This window comes from Nyctereutes procyonoides, unplaced genomic scaffold (assembly GCF_905146905.1).
Source record: "Nyctereutes procyonoides isolate TBG_1078 unplaced genomic scaffold, NYPRO_anot_genome, whole genome shotgun sequence".
NCBI lineage: Eukaryota > Metazoa > Chordata > Mammalia > Carnivora > Canidae > Nyctereutes > Nyctereutes procyonoides.
This window is the reverse complement of record NW_026575160.1, coordinates 34768382-34794072: the sequence shown is the minus strand read 5'-3', so window position 1 is coordinate 34794072 and position 25691 is coordinate 34768382. Positions and strand designations below refer to the sequence as shown.

The following is a 25691-nucleotide window of genomic DNA, read 5'->3' as shown; positions in this document are numbered from 1 at the left end:
CGGCCCCGCCCCTTGGGCCCCGGCCCCGCCCCTCTCCACAGCCCTTCTTCCCGCGGGAGCGCCGCCTCTTCTCGCGGGACCGGCGCCGGCGGCAGGGCCGTTGCTAGGATGCGGCGGGCATCAGAGAAAGCGGCGGGGCGGGTGCGGACGCGGCTCCCTCGAAACCTCAGCGACCCGGTGGCTGCGTCCGTCGGTCAGGTGGGAGGACAGGTTCTGGCTGCCTCTCCTGGCCCCTCCGCAGGCCGGCCTGGAGCCGGGAGCCCGGGCGCGGGGCGCGGAGCTGTGTGCGGGCGCTGTCCCGCGGGGTCGGGGCTGCCTGGCCGCGGGACGAAGCTCCACCTTCGCTTCAGTCCGTGCAAAGCCTCCTGTTGTCCTTTTCTGGCTCTGTTTCTGCGATGTGGGGTTCGGAGCGGCAGCGTGCGGTGGGCGGGGCCGGGAAGGGTTGTGGGCGGGGCCGTGGGCGGGGGGCGGAGCCGGGGTGCAGACTCAGGCCGCCGTGCGGGGGGCATCGGGCGGCTCCTGGCAGCGCTGAGGGGGCCGCACCCCGTACCCCCGTGCTCAGATAGTGACCCCAGGGGTTCGCAGCCTGTATCGGGGTCACACCTGCACGACGTTCCCTGCTCTCCTCACGGCGGCTCAGACCTGGAGCCCCAAGATGCTCTGGGATGGGCGGGGCCGGGGAGGGGTGCGGGCGGGGCCGTGGGCGGGGCCGTGGGGGCGGGAGGGGGTCGTAGGCGGGGCCGGGAGGGGTCGTGGGCGGGGCCTGGAGGGTTGTGGGCGGGGCGTGGCGGCGGGAGGGTTTGTGTGCTGGGCTGTGGGCGGGGCCGGGCGGGGCCGTGGCGGCGGGCGGGCGGGGCGACTGGTCTCCCCGAGCCCCGAGTCTGCGGGGTGGTGGGAAAGAAGCCGGACGCGTGCTGACCCGGTCGGGCCGCAGGACACCGCGGGCGCCCACGGCGACGGTCCCGGGTGGCAAATGGGCGGCTTCGGAACAGCGTCCTCCGTGGCGCCCTCCGCTCCCCCACGCTCGTGTCCGAGCCTCTTAGAAAACTCAAAGATGCAACAGGTTCGTCTGGCCCCAGGCAGGACTGGGTCCCCCGGAGCAGTGACGCCGGCTTCGTAGGCCCGTCGGGGACCGTGCTTGGGAGGTGAAGGGGCAGGTCCGTGTGATCATCATAGGGGCTGTTTCTTCCTTGTTGAGCAATTTTTGTTTTTTTATTTATGATAGTCGCGCACAGAGAGAGAGAGAGAGAGAGAGAGAGAGGCAGAGACACAGGCAGAGGGAGAAGCAGGCTCCATGCCCCGGGAGCCCGACGCGGGACTCGATCCCGGGTCTCCAGGATCGCGCCCTGGGCCAAAGGCAGACGCCAAACCGCTGCGCCACCCAGGGATCCCCTTGAGCAATTTTTAAAGTCTAAAACGTCTACGTCTGAACAGTCCGCGTAAAGATGACGCCAGTTCAAGCGGCGGGCGGAGTGACCAGCAGTGACCAGCGCAGCCCCCTCAGCCCGTCCTCCGCGCCGCCTCCCAGCGGTGCCCGCCGCGCCCGCGCCCAGGTGCTCCTGCTGGGGGAGGGGCCGCGCTGGCGGTGACCCGGGCACGCTCGGGCGGGGAGCCCGCAGCCGGGCCTCTCCCTTCACTGGACCCCGCGTACAGGGCTGAGCGGGCCTCACTGGGACCCGCCCACGTTGTAGCAATAGTTTACCCCTTTTCGCTGATGAGTAGTGGTCTGTTTTATGAACGTCTCCTAGTATGTGGATCGTGCCTCACCCGAGGAACATTCGTTTCCAGGGTTCGAGGTTAAGCACAAGGGCTTCATGTACTGTCGTAAGCAAATTCGGTATGAATGTGGTTTTTCACGCCATCAGGGTAAAGAACACAGATTGCTAGCTGATGCGTGTGTTTGATTTTATAAGAAAACTGACAGTTCTTTCAAATGCTGTACCAATGGCCGTTTCCGCCTTCAGGGTGTGAGTTCCACGTGTCTTCCATTCACTAGCACCTGACATGGTTGGGAGAGTCTAATCTATATGGATATATCGCCATAGTTGCGTTTCTTTAATAGCTACTGATACTGAGCACCTTTTCATGTGCTTGTTCTCGGGGTCAGGGCTAGACAGAGGCAGTTGAAGAAACTCACCCGGATTTTCAGGAGGCATTCATTTTTAGGTGCACCTGCGAGCCTGGCACAGCGCAGGTGCCACATCGCACTTGTGCCTCTCTAGTCCTGGCTCCACTTCTTTGCCTTCTGTATATGTTCCGTGTTGACTGACTTGTTTAAATATTCTACTCATTTTTATTTTTATTTTTTTTAAGATTTTGTTTATTTATTCATGAGAGACAGAGAGAGAGAGAGACAGAGACACAGGCAGAGGGAGAAGTAGGCCCGATGCAGGACTTGATGCCAGGACTCCCGGGATCACGCCCTGGGCCCAAGGCGGACGCTCAACCCCTGAGCCACCCAGGTGCCCCTATTTTACTCATTTCTAAACTGTTATTCTTTTCTCACTGAAATTTGAGAGTTTTCTATACATTCCAGGTACAAGTCCTTGATCAGATACAAGCTTTGCAAAAAATTGTCTACCAGGCTGTGGTTTGTCTTTTTATTCTTCTACTTATGTTGTTTGAAGAGCAGACATTCTTGATTTTGTTGCTGTTTTAGAAGATGACATCTTGGCCATTGTGCAGGGAAGGTGACCCACCAGATAGAAACAAAAGCATTACCTCAGCCTCTCCGGGGGTGGGAGGAGTATGTTGCTGGGAGTCAGGGCTTCTTTATGATACTGTCTCTCTAATCAGGCCATTAAGCCCTGTTAATGGGAGAAAATAACCAAAAGGAAAATTTTGGGTGTGTGAGAACCTAAAGAAGTTTCTTGAACTTTTTAAAAATTGAGTTTTTATTCAGTTTTTTTTTCTCATTTCACATTTTTTTTTAATTGTTTTGGAAGTGTAGAACTTTCAGTTTTTCAATTGGCCGTACTAGAAATTCGGCTATGCTTTTAATTTAACAAAGTCTAGGGTTAAGTATCCTATCCCTCAATTTTGTAAAAAGTATAAGAATTTGAGAACAGTTCACTTTGATCTTTCCCTTCCCAGTCATATATTCTTATTGTCTAATACTTCAATTTTCTACTACTATTCTGTTGACAGTATTTTTTCGGGTTTACCCGTATGCTTATAATTTATTTGTTTACCTTTTCTTTTGCACTTCAAAGTTCTGTTGACCCCATTTTCCTCTTCCTTCAAGTATATCCTTTAGAACTTTCTTTAGAGCAGATATCTTTGTGGTAACTATGTATAAATATTTCTGTTTTCTATCTTGAAAGAGAATTTTGCTCTATGCACAGTTCTAGGTTGATAGCTATCTTCTTTTAATTAGCTCATTGTTACCTTGGCTTCTATATTTCTGATGAGAAATCCGCAGTGATTTTGCTTTTCTTTCCTTTGTATTAATATTAGCAAATTAATCCAAAGCAGTAGGTGATATGTCCTTTTTCACTGTGTGCTTTCCAGACCTTCTCTTTGTTATTCTGTAATGTAATTACAGTGCATATGGGTTTGATTTATTTATACTTATCCCATTGGGTGTATGTTTATGTTATGCTTCTTGGATCTTTGGATCCATACTTTTCATCAGTTTTGTAAAATTCTCGTGCTCGCTTTGGCAGCACATATACTAAAAAAGAGTTTTGTAAAATTCTCAACCGTTACTTTAAAAATATTTTCTCTCATTTATCTTTTTGTTTCCTCTGTGATTCAGATTTGACATCTGTTAATTAGATCAGGGACTGACAGACTTTTTCTGGAACGGGCTTCTCAGGCCACATACAGTCTCTGCTGCATATTCATTGCTATTTTTTTATTTTAAAAGTATAAAACCATTCTGAGCTCACAGAAAGATATACTTAGCAATAGATATGCTAGACTTTTCCTCTTTTGCATGGCCCTTAATCTCTCATATTTTTCATATCCTTATCTGTTTGCTGCATTCTATATCAAATCATTTTATTTATCTTTTAGTTTCCCAATTCTCTCTTCAATTATAATGCTATATTCATTGAATTCAACAAATATATATTTTTATTCCAGATATTCCATATTTGAGGAAAGCTAGAGAACTTCACTAAGGTTATTTTTTTTTCTATGTAAGGATTTGTGCTTAATGTGTTAGCCCCAAACACAGCTTTCCCACTTCACTATTGTTCCAAATTTTAATCAGCCCCTGCTCTTGCCACAGAAATACACCTCCAGGCCACTTCTATCCTCCCTTGCTGACTGCCAGTTTCTACAGGTAGACTCCCTGATGTACTGGCTCCTCAGAGCTCTGATCCAGCTGCTGCCCCTGCAGCCTGGCCCTTGGCTGCCCAAGCCCACTCTGGCCCCAGGTCCTGGGTGCTGTCACAGCCTCCCAAGCCAGAGCTCTGGATTGCTGTACCTCGGGCCCTAGTCAGCTCCAAAATCAACCCACACTTGTTTGTTGTGGGGAACAAAAGTCATTGGAGACTTGCTACAGTTTGTGAGAACAAAGCTACTACAAAGAGTGCGTACCATCCAGGGTGTGGTTGCTGGGTCGCTGGCAGATCCCTTACAGCTTCTGATCGGTTGTAATCCCAGAAATAGAAGTCCTGTGTTAGTTTGTATTCAGAAAGAAAGCTTTTCAAATAAGCCCTTTCACAAGGCATTGTTCATTGGATAGGGAAGCAGTGACAATATATTTTAAAATATTTTTCAATATATTCTTGACAGTAGATTTTTCTCAAATTAATTGTGTTTTGAGGTTCTCGTTTAGTGATATTTTTACTTTTCATGGTGTTTTTATTAAAAATTCCCCGGTGCTTTTACCTAATGCCATTACTAAAATAATCAGTATTTAAAAGAAAATAGTGAGCAACATTGCAGTATGTTATGAACATCACTGTACACCAGCACTGAATTTGTTATTTGGTGTAAGAATTTTTTATGTGTAATAAATACATATATTTTTTTTGGTTCAGAAAAATGTCTGATCGGGAAGAAGAATTTGGTGCTCAGAATGCTGTTACTGCGTCAGAAGAAAATGATGATGCTTTTGAGACTATCACTGTTCCAGTTTCCTCGGAGGAGCTTCCAGAGTCAGGTCAAGCAGAAGGCAGTGAATCTGAACTCACACCATCCAGTGAAGGCCGCACAACACGTGTTAAAGAGGAAAATGACCAGAGCTTCTTGAACGAGGAGCCAGAAGATGAAGAACAACTCATGGAAGAAGTTTTGTTCCCCAGACGAGTTTCATACTCTCGAAGAAATTCTATAAAGCATAAGTTCACTAAACATGACAATGCAGTGCAGTCAGCCAAACAGTTTTCACATGCTGGATCTCTGGCATTTCTGGATAAGATAAAGGCGATAAAGGAATCTCTGAAAGCATCGATGAAAGATCCTTTAGCAACAGGTATTACTTGGGGAAGACAGGAATCTCTTTTCCTCGTTTCGAAGAATGGTTGCTTTTTCAAATTTATTTTGCTTGAAGATTTGTTTTATATTTGGTGTTGCGTACTTTTCCTTCCTTTTACCCACCAAACCTCTGTAGCCACTACCACTTAATCTCTTAAGTAAGTGTGAAGGTACTCTATTCTTTAGTATCTGTTTTCCCTGAATAGATGAACACTATTACATTTTAAGTTGATATGGATCCATCTTTCCTAAATAAAGTAGGTTTTTAAAATGTTTAGGGACCTGGTAAAATGGGCAAATTCTTGAGTACAATTGTCGTTCTTTTGCATACCTCTTTGGAATTACTTGTTCGTAGCTAGATAGAGTTGGAAGGGAACTTGACTCCAGATTTCTTAGTTTCATATCCAGAGTTCATTCCTCATATCTCGTTACTTATATATATTTCCACACTTTTTCTTAGTGTTAACTTTATATTTAGCTTCAGAAAAATTGTTTTCTTGAATTATTGTTTATTGTATTGTATTGTATTGTATCATATTGTATTGTATCGTATTTTTATATTGTTTAATTTTAAAGGCATAAGATTCATGGCATGTAGGAGTTACCACTACATTGTTGGTAACAAAGCCAAAGTGGAGCAGCAAGAAAGTGGTTACATCTAGAACCAGCTTAGTTGGCTGATTAATGGACTGCTACTTCTCTCTCTTGTCCATAAGTTTTGAAATTGTTCATCCATAGGGTGGTGAATATGGGGCCATCTTTTAACAATAATAACAGCAGCTTGTTTGGCTGATGAAAAGTAGCTTTTGAATCCAGTGGAGTAGTTTACCCTTGTGTGGTGTATCCATACAAGAGAAGAATGAGAAGGAAGGAGAAGAAATTAATTAAGCCCTATTATACCTAACTGAAGCTGTTATCCCTCGTTTTCACTATTCACTATAACTTTGGTCTTCATTTGTTTATTTGTTTTTTAAAGTAACCTCTGTACCCAACATGGGGCTCAAACTCACAACCCCAAGATCAAGAATCACATGCTGTACTGACTGAGCCAGCCAGGCGCCCGTGGGCTCCATTTTTTGGTATTTCTGTGATTGCCGGATAGTAGTTTATAACAAATACTTAGGGATTAGAATAAAGTTGTCTTAGTCCTGTACTTTCTGAGGCTCACAAATTCATACACCTTCCTTTCCCAAAGCTTAGGAAGTCACTGTTACGAAAATGTTAAAATATATTAACCATAGAATTTTGAATCCATAAAACAACTAGAATAGCCTTCTGATGACTTAACATCTATGAAAGTGTTTTCTTTGTTGATAGCTGTGAAAGTAAATTTTAACAATCTCAAAGAATCTTAGCATCAACAGTGCCTGGTTAAATGTCATTCTGAGATTATTGATAAAAGTCTCATTTAGCTTTATGAAAATTGTTATGTGTCAGGCATCTAGAAATATATAAAACTTTTTCAGCCTACAGTTTGTACTCTGCCCTCCATCTTACTTATTGATCTTCTCCATTAAAACTTAAAGTCAGTAGATGTAAAAGAAGAAAGTTTACCCCATTATATTAAACTTTTGAAAAGTTTTTATTATTAATATGTAAGTGTCTAGAATTGCTATTTTATAGAATGGCTAGTGAGCCACGTAATGCCTATTTTTGTGAAAAGTAGATTAGTGTGTAGTTATTCAAAATATTTGTAATTAAGAGTGTTTTTTCTGTTTCTCATTTTAGTAACTATAGACATAAATCAATTATGGAAAGAAGAATGGATTTAGAGATCTTTTACTTTGAAAATTTCTCTATTGGATTTTTTTTTTTTAAAGATTGTATTTATTTATTCATGAGAGAGAGAGAGAGAGAGAGAGGCAGACACACAGGCAGAGGGAGAAGCAGGCTCCCTGCAGGGAGCCCGATGTGGGACTCGATCCCAGGACCCCAGGATCATACCCCAGGCCGAAGGCAGGCACTAAACCACTGAGCCACCCAGGAATCCCCCTCTATTGGATTTTCTTAACTTGATGAGTATGCACTGATTTACTGATGCATGCTATCAATATGTAACCAAAGTGTGCACATCATAAGTTCAGGGACACCTTGTAGGTCTCAGGGTCTCCTGTTCCAGTACTCAGTACACAAAAATGCTTGATTTTCTGAGCTGTTCCCGTATTTATATCTGAGTAATATAATACTAGATGCCAATAACCAGATTAGTACCAATTAATACCAAATATTGGGAATCTTTAAAAGCAGTTTAGTTTTCCTATTTCTTGTGCTATTCTGACTGAAGAGTTAATTCTAAATGTGCACTGATGCCCATAGCAGAGAATAGAAAAAGGATCTGAACTTTAAGCTGGAGTTGGGGTGCAGGTGTTGACCACTGATGCTAATTATTGAGATTCTGGATTAATCTGCAAAATAAAATCTGAATGTCATTTCCCGTAGATATTAAAATGTAACTCTTATCATGGAGGTGCAGTGGGGGAACACGGCAGGGGCAATCTGCCTTCAATATTATTAAAAATTGTCCCATAATTCTCTGTTTATGGATTGTAGGTTGCTGACCCTTGCTTTTGACTATGATTCTTTTCTCTTTTTATCTACAGTGAAAGTTGTACTTTTTCCTGTGGGCCAGGAAATTATAATGCCTTTTAAAATAGACACCGTTGTAAAATACCTCAAGGATCATTTTTCATACCAATTACTTATTCCATCCGATATACTGCAGATAAGATATGCAGGTAAGTTTGGAAGCTAACAAAACCTACCAAGACTTCTTTAGCTTTACCATGTAAATAATCAAGATCTTTGATTTGTTAAAATATATTGTTATCTTCTGTTGGAACATTATATTGTGATTCTGCATTCATTTGACACATTTTTATTGAGGCTATATATATATATATATATATATATATATATATATATATATATTTAAATATTTTATTTATTCATGAGAGACAGAGAGAGAGGCAGAGACACAGGCAGAGGGAGAAGCAGGCTCCATGCAGGGCCTGACGTGGGACTTGTTCCCGGGACCCTGGGGTCACGCCTTGGGCTGAAGGCAGCGCCAAACCACTGAGCCACCCGGGCTGCCCCCTATTGAGTATATATTTGTTTTAAATACTTAGCTAAGAACTGAAGATGTAAAGAAACATGAAACAAAATCTTTGTTCTCAAACTGTTAATAGACTAGTCAGAAAGACAATGTATGCAATAGTTACCACATAATGTGTAAATGTTTTTTAATGGAGATAAGCACAAAACACTCTGAGAACAGAGAGGAAGGAAAGTGGGAGATTCTAAAAAGCTTCATTTAATGAAAGTGATAATACCTGTGCTGGGACTTTGGGGAAGTGATAAGTTTAGAGTGGCTAGAAGTAGATTCTCTGTGAGAAGTGGGAGGCAATGAGGTTGAGAGAAGTAGATGAGGAATGAGAATAAGAAGAGGACTAAAAATGGTTTATCTGTCAGACTTTATACACTAAGGTCAATTCACAATCCTCTGATGTTCAAGTTTATTTATATTTTGTGGGCAATACTGAGTAACCCACTTTATTGTAGCCTTATGTCATGAGAGGACTTGGTCTTTGTAACTGTGATAGAGGGAGTGAGAGCAACATGGCTAAATGAATGTTTCAATGGAATATGTCTGCACAGAGGCTAATATTTTAGTTTAAAAAGTTTTGCTCTTAACTTATAAAATGCCACACACAAAAAAGGTTTCCATGGAGATAAGAATACTTTTTTTTGTGGGAAAATCCTAAACACTAAAAAGATGGTAAGCCTTACCTATTAAATTCCTCATCAAATCAAAGAAAACAATAAGTTCAATTTCAAAATTATTTTTAAAAAACTATTATAATGAATGTGCTATAAATTAAGATGCTCATGCATTCAAACAACTGACTATTATAGGGAAACAACATGAAAATTTAAATAATTACTAGTAATAACAATCACGATGGTTAATTTATTAGGACTTACCATGTGCTAGTCCATCTACAAGATACTTTGCGTCATTACCACATTATCATTCAGTCCACACAATAACCCTTTGAGGTAGGTATCTTATTAACTTTTTTTTTGAAGGAAGGAAACTAAAGCTTGAGAAAGTTGTACAAATTCACGCAGCTAATGAGTGACAGGGTCTGAACTTAAATATAGGTATGACTCCAAAAAGGATATTTGAAACTGCTTGGCATTAACTATGAGATGAAGTTCCAAATTGGAGAAGAAAGAGCACTTTGAGAATGGAGTAACTAGCCAGTGGTATCTGAGACTGTTCTTTGTACTTCATGACCTTCATTCGCTGTATCGTAAGTGGCGGCATCTCCACTGGGTACCGGGCTTATGTGAGCCACGACAGTCAAAGAGCGGATTCTGTGTCAGCTTCCCTCTAACATAGGTGCTTTCTTCTCGTCCGCAAATTGGAGTTTAAATTTGGTGGGACTAAGCCTACTACACAAACCAGAGGAGTGAAGAGGGCTCTGGGCATCTGTATTAGTTTCTTGTGGCTGTTGTAAAAATTAACCACAAGTTTAGTAACGTGTGATTCCTCTTAGAGTCCTGAGTGCCGGCAATTGTAGACCAGTTTCACTCAAATGAAGCCAACCTGTGGGCAGGGCTGTTCCTCCTCTGGAGGTCCTGGGGAGAATCTGCTCCTTGTCTTCTCCAGCTTCTAGAGTTGTACACCTTGCATGGCCCCTTCCCCCATCTGTAAAGCAAGCAGCAGAGCATCTTCAAATCTCTCTCTGCTTCTGGTTTATCATCTTCTCCTCTGTAGTCAAATCTCCCTTCCATCCTATCTAAGGGCATTTGCAATAAGTTCTGCGGATTAGGACATGGATATATTCTGGAGCCATTATTCAACCTATCACAAAGTCCATATAATATTCATGTTAATTTTTTAAATTAAGAATTTGGGATGTGAAATGGAAACTCAAGGAACTTTGTGCTTTCTTAAACATAGCTAAAGTAGGCTGTGGTATCTGATATTATTTCTAAGAAGGAGGGTAACAAAACCTTTGCTATGTTTAAATTCTTTTTTTTTAAAGATTTTATTTATTTATTCATGATAGACACACACATAGAGAGGCAAAGGGAGAAGCAGGCCCCATGCAGGGAGCCCGATGTGGGACTCGATCCCGGGACTCCAGGATCATGCCTGGACCGAAGGCAGGTGCCAAACCGCTGAGCCACCCAGGGATCCCCACTATGTTTAAATTCTTACTTATAATTTAGGAAGACCATACATTGGAAGAGTGATATAGATTCTATCAAAACAGCAGCCATTAACATTATGCATATTTATTATTCCTTAAAATAGAGAAGTAAAATTTGGGTCAATTTATAGAATAAACCAATAAGAGGAGATAGAACTAAAAAAAGACAAAAAATAACATAAAAATAGAGTGATGTACACTTTTTCCAGCACAGACCTGAGGCTTAACCCCACTTTTTCATGAATTTCTTTATATGGGTTTCTGACTATAGGAACAGAAGGGGAAAGATGCAACTCTGAGTATATGCTTTTCTGTACTGGAGAGAGGGATGGGTATGAAAATAATCAAATTTTCCCTGATAAAGATATGTCCTGTGTTTACATATAACACACTGATTTTTTATTTATTTTTATTTTTTATTTTTATTTTTTTTAAAAGATTTTATTTATTTATTCATAGAGATGCAGAGAGAGAGGCAGAGACACAGGCAGAGGGAGAAGCAGGCTCCATGCAGGGAGTCTGACGTGGGACTCGATCCAGGGTCTCCAGATCACGCCCTGGGCTGCAGGCGGCGCTAAACCACTGCACCACCGGGGCTGCCCACACACTGATTTTTTTAGAGAGTCAATGTCTAGAATATGATTTTGCTCATAGGATATGGTTTTTTTTTTTGTTTTTGTTTTTAAATAATTACGGAGTTTCATGGTTATTATGTATTTGTATTTCTGATGAGAAATCCTACGAGAGTTGTAGCTTATAATGCTGAATTCTTGCATCTTAACTTTTCCCATTGTGGAGTTTTCTGTACTAACATTACAGCAAGGAATGAACATCATCAATATTCTATTCAGTACTTAAACTATATGTGTTTATTATATAATCATCTTTGACATTTTCCTTCCCCTTGAAATTAGTATGTATAGTTATTTCTTTGCCATACTTCTACGAATGCTTCTTCTTCTAATTTCATGCCATTTTCAGGAAGGATTCTTAAAAATAATGAGACTCTACTGCAATATGGAGCTAAGCCACAGGATATTGTACAGGTGGAAATCTTTTCTACAGATCCAGATCTATTTCCAATCAAAAGAATACATGGATTAACTGATGCCTCTCAAATCATAACTGTCAAAGTACAAACTGGTTAGTTATTTGATGTCTTTTAGATAAAGTATTTTAGAGTCCCTTTGTAGGTGAACTTTCATTCAATCTTGGTTTTACCTCCTTAGGCATTGCTCAGTACCAGGAGGTACCTGTTGAGATTATTAAATCTGACTTTCACAAACCATTTCTTGGTGGATTCAGACATAAAATAACAGGAATAGAATATCATAATGCTGGAACACAAACTGTACCTAAAAAGATTCCTGAAAAAGACAATGTATTTTGTAGAGATACCCAGGTAATATTTTTATTTTTCTATGTAGGTTTTTCAAACTGCAAATCAACAAATGTTCTGTGTACCTCTCTAAAATGGAAATTTTCCCCATTTGCAATGATTTGGATGGTGCTAGAGCATATTAGCTAAGCAAAATAAGCCAGTCAGAGAAAGACAAATACCATTCATTCTTTTTTTAAAAAAATTATTTATTTATTCAGAGAGAGAGAGAGGCAGAGACATAGGAGGGAGAAGCAGGCTCCCTGTAGGAAGCCCGACGAGGGACTCGGGACTCGATTAGGGGTCTCCAGGATCACACCCCAGGCTGCGGGCTAAACCACTGCACCCCGATACCATTCATTCTTATGTAGATTTCATTCCTATGTAGAATTTAAGAAACAAAAAAAAAGAGAGACAGAGAAAGAGGCAAATAAAAAAAACAGACTTAACTATAAAGAACAAATTGACAGTTTGGGAAGGGAGTGAAGGGAATAGGTACACTTGTCATGATGAGCACCGGGTCATGTATAAAAGTGTTCATTCACTATATCGTACACCTGAAACTAATATTACACTGTATGTTAACTAACTGGAATTCAAATAAAAACTTAAAAAAATAAATTAAAATCTTCCAAGGAATTATATGGTAATTCATATAATAACAGAAAATTGAGAACACAGGAAAATGTGCTCTTTACTCACTGATATGTCTATATTGTGGATATTTAAATAAATGTTTATGTTTTTATTTTAGACAGTTTTTCTGAGAAAAAAGCTCCAACAAACTACAAATACAACATCCACACAGATGACTAAAATTGGTGTGTATGTATCAAATATGACTGATAAACTGGTGATACCAGGAAAATATTTTTCAGCAGCAGAATACCACGCTCAAAGATTACAGGCAGTAAGAGAATGTTTATTATGAGTAAATACTAAAAATGAAATAAATGAGCCAGTTGTTCTATGCGTGTCTACATGGTTTTCTTAAGCCACACCAGCTTATAAAACAACCCACATGAGTGTTCTTAAAGAAAAAATTATTCATAACACATGTTAAAGATGATAAGGAAGACTTTATTTAAGAGGGGCTAGTACAGTGGAGTTTTGTGGAAGGGAAGAGAGATTGGGTTCAACTCTAAATATAAGGAAAAGTGGGAATTTATAGCCAAGGGGTAGGGTATGGGTCAATGGTGGAAAATTACTAAAACATCAGGAGTAAGGGGAGAGTAAAGCATTCTAACAGGGTTTTTCACTGAGTGGGGGGATATGTTTTAAGATGAAGAACCTGATCAAATGAGGGAGGGATTCTCCTTAAACTTGACTTAGCAGGACTTGGGGAAAATCAAACAATGTGGAGATGATCACAGAAGCCAAGAGTTGAAGCCTAATTGAGAAACTCTCAGAGGAGCTTGATCAGAGTTTGGTCAAGGAGAGAGTCTTTATCAGTGTGAGTTCTGTTTCACTGGTATTAAAGGCAGGTTTTATCTCCATTTTCCCCTCAGTAAAAGGAACCAGGACCCTAAATGCTCCTAGTCCTTTTCATATGCTTGCAGAGCCCCAGGGGTTTGTGTATTACCTCTGGCCATTATTAGCTTTGTCTTCTCTTTACCTTGGCCTTAATCCTTGGTATAGTAGAATCACCTACAGAGCTTTCCAGAGAAATTGAGAGCAACAGGATACTAAAGTCTGCTTTCTTTGATATATATTAATATATAGCTCCTCCAACTCCTTTATGTCATTGTTTGCATGGTCTTTTTCTATCCTTTTACTTTCAACCTATTTTGAGTCTTAATCTAGAATGTATGTTTTATAGACAGTGTATAATTGGATCTTATCTTTTTATGCAGTCTAATCTCTACTTTGTGATTGGAATGTCTAATAGATTTATTTTAATGTTATTATTGATAAGATTGGATGGTATCAAACACTTGCTACTTGTTTTCTCTATGTCAGATGTCTCTCTCATCCTCTTTTTCCTTTACTGTCTTTTTTTATGTTACATAGGTATTTTCTAATGTACCATTTTAATTCTTTTGTTTTTATTCCATTTAAAACTTTTATTTTCAATATAATATATACTTTTTAAAAAAGTATACAATTTAATGATTTTTTTTTTTTTTTTTTTTTTTTACTATAGAAACAGTTACACAACATTTTAGAACATTGTCATCATCCCAGAAAAAATTCCTGGACCCACTAGCAGTCAGTCCCTATTTCCATCCAATGTTTTCTGCCTTGGGAGACCACTAATCCACTTTCTGCCTCTATCAGTTTAACTATTCTGGATTTCTCATATACGTGGAATCATACAATATGTAGTTTTTTGTGATTGGCTTTTAAAAATATATATTTTTGGGGATCCCTGGGTGGCTCAGTGGTTTAGCGCCTGCCTTTGGCCCAGGGCGCGATCCTGGAGTCCCGGGATCGAGTCCCATGTCGGGCTCCCGGCATGGAGCCTGCGTCTCCCTCTCCCTCTGCCTGTGCCTCTGCCTCTCTCTATGTCTATCATAAATAAATAAAATCTTTAAAAAAATAATAAAAAATAAAAATAAATATTTTTAAACATAGCTTAATGTTTTCAAGACTCATCCGTGTTGTGACATGTATCAATACTTCATTCTATTGCAGAATAATATTCCATTGAATATACTCAATTAGGTATATATTGTATCCATGCCAATGTATATACTGTATTTTGTCTGTTTATGGGTTGATGGACATTTTCATGTGGACATATGTTTTCATTTCTCTTGGGATGTAATTGCTAGATCATATGGTAAGTATAGGTTTAACCATTTTGAAGAACTACCAGACTGTTTTCCAGAGCAGCTGCACCATTTTATGTCACGCGAGCAGTATATGAGGATTCCAGTATCCTCACATCCTCATCAATACTTGTTATTTCTATGTTTTTCATTATAGCTCTCCTAGTGAGTGTGAAGGGTTGTCTCATTGTGGTTTTGATTTCTATACCCTTATGGCTAATGATTTTGAATATCTTTTCTTGTGCTTAATAGCAACATTTACACTGGTGCAGACATTTTTGATTATGATGACTTGGGCGAGGTGCTACTGTACTTTAATGAGTAGAGGACAAGGAGGCTGCCAAACATCCTGTAAGCATAAAAACTCCAGCCCCACTGCAACAGATGATTATCTGGTCCAAAGTATCAACAGTGTCATTGCTGAAATCTGCAATCCCTATAAGGTCCATCTATATCTTTACAAATGGCAAGATTTCATTCTTTATTATGGCTGAGTAGTATTCCATTGTGTGTATAGATATATTTATAGATGTATAGATGTATATCTCGCATCTTTTTTATCCATTCATCCACCAATAGACACTTAGGTTGTTTCCATAGCTTGGCTATTCTAAATAATGTTGCAGTGAACATAGGGGTTCATGTATCTTTTTGAATTAGTGTTTCTTTCTTTTTCTTTTTTTTTAAAATTTTTATTTATTTATGATAGTCACACAGAGAGAGAGAGAGAGAGAGAGAGGCAGAGACACAGGCAGAGGGAGAAGCAGGCTCCATGCACTGGGAGCCCGACATGGGATTCGATCCTGGGCCTCCAGGATCGCGCCCTGGGCCAAAGGCAGGCGCTAAACCGCTGCGCCACCCAGGGATCCCTTTTTTTTTTTTTTTTTTTTGGCTAAATACCCAGAGGTGGGGTTGCTGGGTCAAATGGTAGTTTTGTTTTTAATTTTTTGAGAAACCTCTATACTGTTTTCTTTTTTAAAGATTTATTTATTTATTCATTCAGAGAGAGCAAAGAGAGAGGCAGAGACACAGGCAGAGGGAGAAGCAGGCTCCATGCAGGGAGCCCGATGCAGGACTCGATCCTGGGTCTCCAAGATCACACCCCAGGCTGCAGGCGGCGCTAAACCGCTGCGCCCCGGGGCTGCCCTCTATACTGTTTTCCATTGTGACTGTACCAATTTACATTCTCACTACAGGGCACAAGGGTTCCCTTTCCTCCACATTCTTGCCAACACTTGTTACTTCTTATCTTCTTGATAATAGCCATTCTAACAGGTGTGAGGTGATATCTTACTGTAGTGTTGATTTGCATTTTCTAGATGATGAGTGATGTTCAGCATCTTGTCATGTGTCTGTTGGCCATCTATATGCTTCTGGGGAAATGTCTATTTGAATCCTCTGTCCATTTTTAAATTAGATTGTTTTTTTTTTTGCTTTTGAGTTTTAGGAGTTGTTTATATATTTTGGATATTAACTGCTTCTCAGATATATGATTGCAAATATTTTCTCCCATTCAGGAGGTTGTCTTTTCATTTTGTTGATGGTTTCCTTTGCTGTGCAGAAGCTTTTTAGTTTGATATAGTCCCACTTGTTTATTTTTGGTTTTGTTACCTTTGTATTTAGAGTCAGATTAAAAAAAAAAAATCATTGCCAAGACTGACGTCAAGTAGCTTACCACCTATGTTTCCTCCTAGGAGTTTTGTTTGTTTTGGGTCTTACATTCAAGTCTTTAATCCATTTTGAGTTAATTTGTGTGTGTGGTATGAGATAATACCTAGTTTCATTCTTTTGCATTTCAGTTTTCCCCATTGTATATTCTTGCCTTCTCTGTCATAAATTAATTGAGCATATATGTGTGGGTTTATTTCTGGGTTCTCTATTCTGTCCATTGATCTATGTCTGTTTTTATGCCAATAGCATACTGTTTTGATTACTCTAGATTTGTAATGTAGTTTGAAATCAGGGAGCATGGTACCTCCAGCTTTGTTCCTTTGGTAACAAAGTTAAGAGGGATGTGGAATGTCTCTTCTTTGAAATTTAGCATGTTGGTTGTAAATCAAGGCTGTTTTTCTCTATCAACGTGACATATGTCCCCCTTGCGGGAATGGTATGTTTCATTCTTAGTTATCTAATTTGAAATAACAAAGTTTCTGGTAGATTATGATTTTAGAGAACTAGATTTCTCAGTAAGTAAGAAAATAGTAGTGACTCCAAGGAGGGGATTGTCAGGATATTTTATAGCTGCAGAATGTCCTTGAAAGAAATATTGTTTCCCATTAACTTCATAACTGACTTTATTAGGGCCTGTTATTCCATCCTGATAGGTTTTTATGTTCTCAGTCCAAACTAATTTTTGCTTTTTTACTGTACAGGGTTTGGATGGTGGCTCTGTGATGTCATATAATTTTTTAATAAGGAAGTAGGGAAAATGGATTAGGTGAGGAGGTGGAAATCTCTACAATACTTTCCAAACTCCAATACAATGATTTTAGAGGAATAAAAAAATATACAGGAACAAAGAATACATGAGAAAAGAGAAGAGTAAATGCCAGTATATTATTTTAAAGTTGTAAAGAAGACAAAGAAATGTTAGCTTGATTTACTTAAACTGAGGAAGCGAAAATCTAAATGCCTGCCAAGGGGGATGGCATCAGGAACCAAATAGATTTGCCCTATGGAATCCTGGAACATGAATAGGAGGTTCAGAGGGGGTCGAAGTGGGATGTGAGGTGTAAACAGAGCGATTGATTAAAAGCCAGTATAAGGAGTAAGTTTCCATTTAATAAGTTCTTCTTTTGCTCACTGATTCTACTTGTATTATATTTATTTTATTCTTGGGCTTTTTAGAAACATTTTATTTATTCAGAGGGACAGAAGAAGAGAGAGAGAGACAGCATGAGTGGAGGGAGGGACACAGGGAGAGGGAGAGAGAGAATCTCAAGCAGACTCTGTGTGGAGCACTGAACCCAATGCAGGGTTTGATCCCAGGATCCCAAGATCACAACTTGAGTGGAAATCAAGAGTTGGTTGCTCAACCAGCTGTGCCATCCAGGCACCCCTCTTGAGCTTCTTGATTTCAGTGGTTAGTACTTACTTTAAATCTTTTTTGTTTTAACAAGTTTGTATTATGTATGACTATTGATATTTTTGTACTCATTCCTACCATCTCATTTTGGTTTTTATTTGTTCTTCATATCTTGTTTGTTTATTCTTTTTTTTTTTTTTTAAATTTTTTTTATTATTTATTTATGATAGTCATACAGAGAGAGAGAGAGAGAGAGGCAGAGACACAGGCAGAGGGAGAAGCAGGCTCCATGCACCGGGAGCCCGACGTGGGACTCGATCCTGGGTCTCCAGGATCGCGCCCTGGGCCAAAGGCAGGCGCCAAACCACTGCGCCACCCAGGGATCCCTTGTTTGTTTATTCTTTTACTAAACTTTCTTTATCTTTGTTAGTTTGACTAAACTTTTTCTTTCTTTTTTTGTTCTTTCATAATCCAGAAGCAGGTACTATATTTCTCTTTTTCTAATGGTGCCTCATAAAAAGTTTTAAATTTTTTTTATTTCCTAATTTTTTTAATACCTAAAGCATATTTATTCAGGTTCTATCTTTTCCATGAATAAATCAAGGACTTTAGCAGGCTTTTCTGTTTTTCATTTCTTTGTCCTTCTCCCTCATTCCTCCTATCCAGTGATGATCTGCAATTACAATTATATATATAATTTGCTATATACTTATCATTTTCTACATAATTATAACTGCTTACTGTTATATGTGTTTATATTGATATATATGATTTTTTTACAAATAAGATATATTTAGCTTGATAACTCTCTTGGAAATTTTTGCTCAATCTTTAAATTTTTCCCTTTTAACTTTTTTAATAAAGATTTTATTTATTTATTCATGAGAGACACACAGAGAGAGGCAGAGACACAGGCAGAGGGAGAAGCAGGCTCCACGGAAGGAGCCTGATGCGGGACTTGATTCCTGATCCCAGAATCAGGCCCTGAGCCAAAGGCAGATGCTCAACTGCTGAGCCACCCAGGCATCCCTTAACTTATTTTTCTTGCTAGAACACATTGTCTAATAATTCTTTTAGAGATTATGCATGGGAGATAAACTATCTTAATCCTGTTGAATCAACCTCATTCTTGAAGTTTAATTTGAGTGTGTGTAGACAGATTTAAACTTATTTTCAAAATTATTTTTCTTTATAACTTTGAAGTTCTATTTGTTTAAAAGTCTGATGCCAATTTCTCATTTCTTTGTTTTCTCTTTCTGGAAGCTTTTAGGATTTTTACTTTACCCTTAATAATCTTACTGTGATATGCTTGGGATTTGTTCATGAACCCTTTCTGAGTGCTCATGTCTTTCTTTAGTTTGAGGACATGCTCTTTTATTATATTTTGAGTAATTTCTCTAATCAACTTTCTTCATTCTGTCTAGAAATTATATCAGACATGTTTTGGAATGTCTTCCATGTCTCTTAATTTTCTTTCATTCATTCTCATTTTTATGACTTTTTACTCTTCATTCTAAAAGACTTTCTCACCTAAGTTTCTTGCTTACTAATTTCCTCTTAGGCTCTGCACATTCATGCAGGTCATTTTATAGTCAACTACTTGCTCTCCACCAATATCTATTCTTCTCGTTGTGATAAAGCTTTAGCCGGACACCTGGCTGCCCCATTGCAGACTATGTTTCAAAATCTCTTTCGTATATTGGTAATGCCAAATAACTAAGGCCTGAAAATGAAATGTAAAGGGAAATGATGTATGCCACTTTTTAAAGTCACTGGGTTGCAATTCTTTTGTCTTTTTTCTCCCTGTCTACTTTTCAGAAGATGATGAGAAATAGATCAGCCACTAGGGCAGAAGAGTGGGAAGCCATTTGTTGAATACAATAGAGCTTCCTACCAGCCCTAAACTGCTTGCTAATCCCTGGATTATGATGTAAAAGGGTAAAACTTATATATTATTTAAAAGACTGTGATTTGGTGTCAGTATTTATTAAAAGCATTTATTAAATGCTTTTTGTTTGTTAAGTTTAACAAGTTTAGTGGCACCCAAGTTAAATGCATTCTAATTGATTTTTTAAAATAAAAAAATTGTTTTTTAAATAGTGATTCAATATCCTTTTTTTTCCTCCATCTGAAAATGTTAATTCTAGTCTGGTCTTGGCTTTTGTTTTGTTTTGTTTTACTCTAGTACAGTGGTTCTAAACTTTAGCAGACATCAGAAACTTGTAAAATACAGAATCTGTGCCCCACCCAGGATTTCTGATTCAGTAGCTCTGGGGTGGAGCTTGAAAATTTGCATTTCTAACAGTTCTCCAGATGATACTAATAGTGCTGAGTTGACCATCATTCTTTGAGAACCACTATTCTAGTAATTCTGTTTCACACAAAAGTAAACTTTTCTTTGTTGGATGAGGAGCCTTATATTTTGTGGGCTCTTCCCAAATGTTTGGTTATTCTTGGGTGTGTAGGCAGGGTATTGAGATCCCTGATGTCCAGTGTGCTACCCATATTTATTTACTATAGCCTTACAGCAGTGGTTTTAGAATGGCCAAGCCTTGATTCTGGAAGAGAGCTAGTTTTCTGAAGAAGGAGCTTCTATTCATCCAGGGGGTTGCCGGGGACACTAACTGTTCTTGCCCAGAGGCAAATACTTCTGTTACTGTTTACCTGAATTGTTTTAGAGATGTCTGTCCCTTTTGTATTTCTCACAGGATGCACTGGTTTGGGGCTTGAAGCAGTCTCACAGACCCTTGTGTGTTTTCTAGCTTACCTTTCCCATGCAGGATAGGCATAGATTCCTTCTCCAATATATTCTTCCTGCCTCCTTTCTTGAGGGAATTCTTCATAGTGTCTGTTCTTTGGAGGACTCCTTTAGTATGATCCAGTGTCATTATTGATTTCTGCTTATATGATTTTATATAATTACCAGGGATTAGGATACAGTACAGAGATGTGTCCGTGTATTCCCTGTCCTCAGTTTTGATCTAACCTCTCCATATTTTATTTTTATTTATGTGTTTAGTAAATAAAAATGTAAACTCAGCTACATTGCAAGTTTCTTGAGGACCTAATACTATACTATAACCTCAGACATATTTATATCTCTCACAATTTAATATATACTGTCTGCTTGAGTCTCTCTTTTATCCAGCCTGCCTTTGATGGTTTCTACATATAACCTATCTACTTTGTGTTTAGATAATGAAAGTTTTAAATATGAGCCTAAGCTAATGATGGTTAAAGACAATATTCATAGCAATAATATATTTATTGAGGATTTGTAAGGGTGAAGCTAAACTTTATATGCAAAATAAACCAAAATCAAAAAACAAATGAGTAACAGAGGCAAAATCTAGACTAAATTTTACTCCAGAGAGTATGCTTTTAAGCATTGTACCTACTGCCTCCTAGGAAGGCATATTTGCTAGATTTCAAAGTCAAATTGCTGATGTGCATTATTCACAGCTTATATGTTCTAATGGGTTTGAGAATCTCTGGCATAGAGCTAAACCTAGACTCGGTACTTTACGGAAGTTACTACATTGGAATAGAAGTAATCACCATTGCTTTTTGTTATTATCTGATATAGTTGATGATAAACACTTTTGATTTCCTTTTAATTGAACTATAGGTCATAGTGTTACAGACTTACTATAGACAGTGGCATGCTAAAGTCATAGTAAAGGATTTAAAAAGACAGAAAATGTTAAGGTTGAAGTGGGAAGCAGAGGAAGAACTAAGGAAGAAAAGAGAAAAAGAAGAATGGATTAAATTGGACTATTACCGGAGGCATAATCCTCAAACAAAAGAAGATTTTGAAGTTCTCTATAATGCACTGGAACGTAAGTTTGAAACAGCCTTTGTGTACAATAATAATTTTATAATTTTTCACTAGTAGAAAAAAACAGGTTTACTAAAGACAAAAGGAAGATATTATTTCAGGATGATGTCATTTTGGATTAGAGAATTTATTTTTTTTTTATTTTTTATTTTTTTGGATTAGAGAATTTAAAGAGATGAATAATGTTTTATATTCGGGACAGGAATTAAGGCAGGAATGAAATTGGGAATGCCTTTATGTTAACAATGGATAAATAAAATGTGCATACTGCTCTGTAAATTCTGTGGTTTTAGTGTGTTATCTCATTTGATCATCCCTGTGAGGTAAAAAGAAAAAGAAGTATTGTCCAATCTGGGTCTCTGATGGTCTTGGGAAATTGTGAATTCAGAGTTGAACCATTTGGAATCTCTCAGTTCAGCATCCTGTCTCTGATTCTGCTCTTTAGAGAGGGTACGGGTAATATCTTTTAATTACCACCCATTAATGATCAATATAAATGTATATTCTCGACGCAAGTGACTTTTATGCTTTGTTTCTTCCACGAGATGTGTGCTAGTCATTGGCACAATTAAAATCTTCAGTTACTTGACCGATCAAGCACTCCCTACTCAGGGCAGTAGATACACTTTTCTTGCAGCCTTTTCCCATTGCCCCCTTCCAATCTCAGCTTAAATGTCACTTACTCAGAGGCTTCTGTGACTAACAGGAGAACTTGGATTCTCCCCAAAGTTTTCATTTATGTCATCACCACAATTTGTAATACATCTTTTTAACATTAATTTTCCCCACTGGACTGTAAGCTCCATGACACAATAACTTGTTCTTTTTTTGGATGATCTCTCTTTTTCTGTGCTCAGCTCACATGCTCAACAAATACTGACAGAATGAATGATTGTCGATCAAGTGGAAACCCAAAGATGTTGTAATGCAGCATCTGTAGCTTGAGTAACAGAACATATCATTGAATATAGTTTTAGGTGTCCGATACTGGGTCTGTTTACATAGCTATATGGTAACATGCTATTTACCAAAAGATGATTCAGTCAAACACTAGGTCTGACAAGCAATACTAATACATTTATCTCTTTGTAACATGCAAAATCGAGTGGCTTTAGGAATGTGGCACAGCTGGAGGTGACAGCCCGCTCCCTTGGCTTTGCCTCCACTTTCTCCTAATTGTTGGCCTCTGCAGATACTTTGTTTTACTTTAAACTTCACTTCTATTTTCATTTTCTCTCAGATGAAAACAAAATTTGTTTCAAAGTGTTAAGAGTTAGAACTGTTGGCAAGGTGTCTATGAGAGGCCTTGTTCACAAGTATAAAACTACAGTTCTGTTATAGCAGAACTCTTCTCAGATAATATTTCAAATTCACATATGAACAAACTAAAGGATATTGTTACTTTGTTCGGTTGACAGGTGGTTGTGCAAAACAACAGAAAGTTTGCTGAATGAGGTCCCACCTTTCCTACTTATTGGTGGCTATTAACTTGGACAAGTCACTCACTTCTAAGCTCCAGGTTCTTCATCTACAAAAAGATTCCATGATCTCTGGCACATTTACCTCACAGGACTTTATAAAAAGAAAATAAGTACTGCATTTATGAAAGTACTTTTTTATAAGTTTTTTAAAAAGATTTTATTTATTTATTCATGAGAGACACTGGGAGAGAGGCAGAGACACAGGCAGAGGGAGAAGCAGGCTCCATGCAGGGAGCCCGACGTGGCTCTCGATCCCGGGACCTGGGGCCACAACCTGAGCCGAAGGCAGACGCTCAACCACCAAGCCCCCTGGGTGCCCCTGTGAATGTACTTTATTTATTTTTTATGTACTTTAAAAGTGCAAAGACTTGTGCATATATGTTACTGTTATGTGATAAATACTTTTATACAGATTTTCTATATTAAAATAGAACACACATAGTTTGTATGTATAGACATGATTTATGTGGAAGAAAATGAAATTTCTTACATAAAAGAGGCATTTTTTAAGTTTTCTTCCAGCCCTAAAATTCTAAATTAAAACTCTCAGAGTAATAATTTTTAGGTTGTTTTGTTGTAGTCTTTGAAGCTACTGCCCTCCTGTGGCTCATGGTGACAATTGCATAGTTTGAATTCTAACTCCTAACAGGAAGTTTAGCTTTTCCTCTGGGTTCTGTCCCTCAGTAATAAAGGCAAAATATATCACTTTAGGAAAATGAATTTAACTATGTAAGATAATATAATGTATCAAAGTCAAAGCCGTTTCCAGGAACACTTTTATTTTCATGTTGTTGTTTTTTTTTCCTTTCCTTATGAGAGCAGTATGTTGAAGGTGACTCCTTTCATTGATCCGAATTGTCACTCTCACTTCAGATTCAGCATAGGAGTCATCGTCTTTAGGAAACTTCTCTTGACAGCACGAATTGGGCCCAGAGCCTCTTTTCCTTGTCCGTGATTCTCTGTAAACATTGCTTCTTGTGATCCCGGGTGGCTCAGTGGGTTAGCGCCTGCCTTGGGCCCAGGTCGTGACCCGGGTCCCGGGATCGAGTCCCATGTCGGGCTCCCCGCATGGAGCCTGCTTCTCCCTCTGCCTGTGTCTCTGCCTTTCCCTCTCTGTGTCTCATGGATAAATAAATAAAATCTTTAAAAAGAAACATTACTTCTTTAACTGTCTACATTTGTGCCAAGGATCCCTGATAAGAGCCCTGCTCATTATATCTAGTGAGTATCTGTTGAATTGAATCTGCTGACCCTCTGCCTTGTTTTGACTTGTGCTGATGGCAGCTTCTGACTCTTCTCTAATTATTACTTCGTGATCTCAAGGGAGTCCACTGTCATAATCTGGCTCTGGGGATTCGGCCCGAATCTTCCTTGGTTCTCTCCATTCAGGCTTTCAGTCCATGAACGAGAATTTTAAAAAGCATATGCATATAAACTATAGTGGTGGACAAAATCTTGTATGTTCTGTTCTTTCTTTTTCGGAAATTGCAAGTTTAGATCTCAGAAATTTTAGAATGTATATAGACTTTAGGGCTAGTGCTATCCTTTCATTTTATAGTTGAACTTCAGACCCTGGAAATTGATGATTTGTCCAAGAAGATAAGTTAAGGAGACAGAATAAATATATTCTTTCAAATGCACTAATCCCTTTAAGATCTTTTTCTTTAAAAATATTGGTGGCTATTGACATCTGTAATGGGCTGATGGCTCCTCCAAAATTCATATATTGAAGTCCTAACCCCAGTACCTCAAAATATGACTGAGTTTGGAGACAGGACCTGTGAAAAAGTAATTCAGAAAAAAAATAAGGTCCTACGTATGAGCCCTAACCGACATAGCTGATGTCCTTAGGAGAGGAGATTAGGACACATACACACAGAAGGTCACGTAAAGACCCTGGAGGATGGTGGCCCTTTAGGCACCAGGAGAGAGGCCCTCAGAAGAACCTGACCCTGCCATCACCTTCATCTGGAACTTCTCTCTTCCAGAAGTGTGAGGAAATAGATTCCTGTTGTTTAAGCCTCCCAGTCTGTGGCACTTTGTCATGGCAGTCCTAGAAAACTAATTCAGTATTCCAGGGTTTTGTTGTTTTTTTATTAACATCATCCATGTTTTATGAAAGGGGGGAGAGTCTCTTGTTTTCTTCAATGTCTTTTCTGTATAGGCCTGGAAAGTGTTCAGATAAAAAATAAGTTTTGTCCATCTACTCTTGATTCCTGTGTGTTTCCATTCCTTATCCATAGTTGGAACATGGTATTTCTCCGATACCACATTCCATTCCTTACCATAGATTTACAGGGAGGTTGTTCATCTAATGGAGAATTTTATTGGAATTGAAGCCCATTATTTTCATTTCTAATTAGCTTCGCTGGATTTTTCCCTTTTTAAAATGTTTTTTTTTTAAGATTTATTTATTTATTTATTTATTCATTCATTCATTCATTCATTCATTCAGAGAGAGCGAGAGAGAGGCAGAGACACAGGCAGAGGGAGAAGCAGGCTCCATGCAGGAAGCCTGATGTGGGACTCGATCCCAGGTCCCCAGGATCACA

The 25691-nt window shown here is 39.1% G+C and overlaps 1 protein-coding gene across 1 annotated transcript in view; it reads left to right on the top strand.

The window, feature by feature from the left end:
- Positions 1-914: 914 nt before the first annotated feature.
- The window catches only part of IQUB (IQ motif and ubiquitin domain containing), a 45324-nt gene continuing 20547 nt past the window's right edge, over positions 915-25691 (top strand). Inside the window, exons 1-7 of the mRNA XM_055314635.1 lie at positions 915-1063; positions 4992-5425; positions 8028-8162; positions 11628-11789; positions 11876-12048; positions 12779-12934; positions 21449-21659. Coding sequence (XP_055170610.1) covers positions 4996-5425; positions 8028-8162; positions 11628-11789; positions 11876-12048; positions 12779-12934; positions 21449-21659 — 1267 coding nt within the window. The 5' untranslated portion in view covers positions 915-1063; positions 4992-4995. The remainder of the gene's footprint in view (positions 1064-4991; positions 5426-8027; positions 8163-11627; positions 11790-11875; positions 12049-12778; positions 12935-21448; positions 21660-25691) is intronic.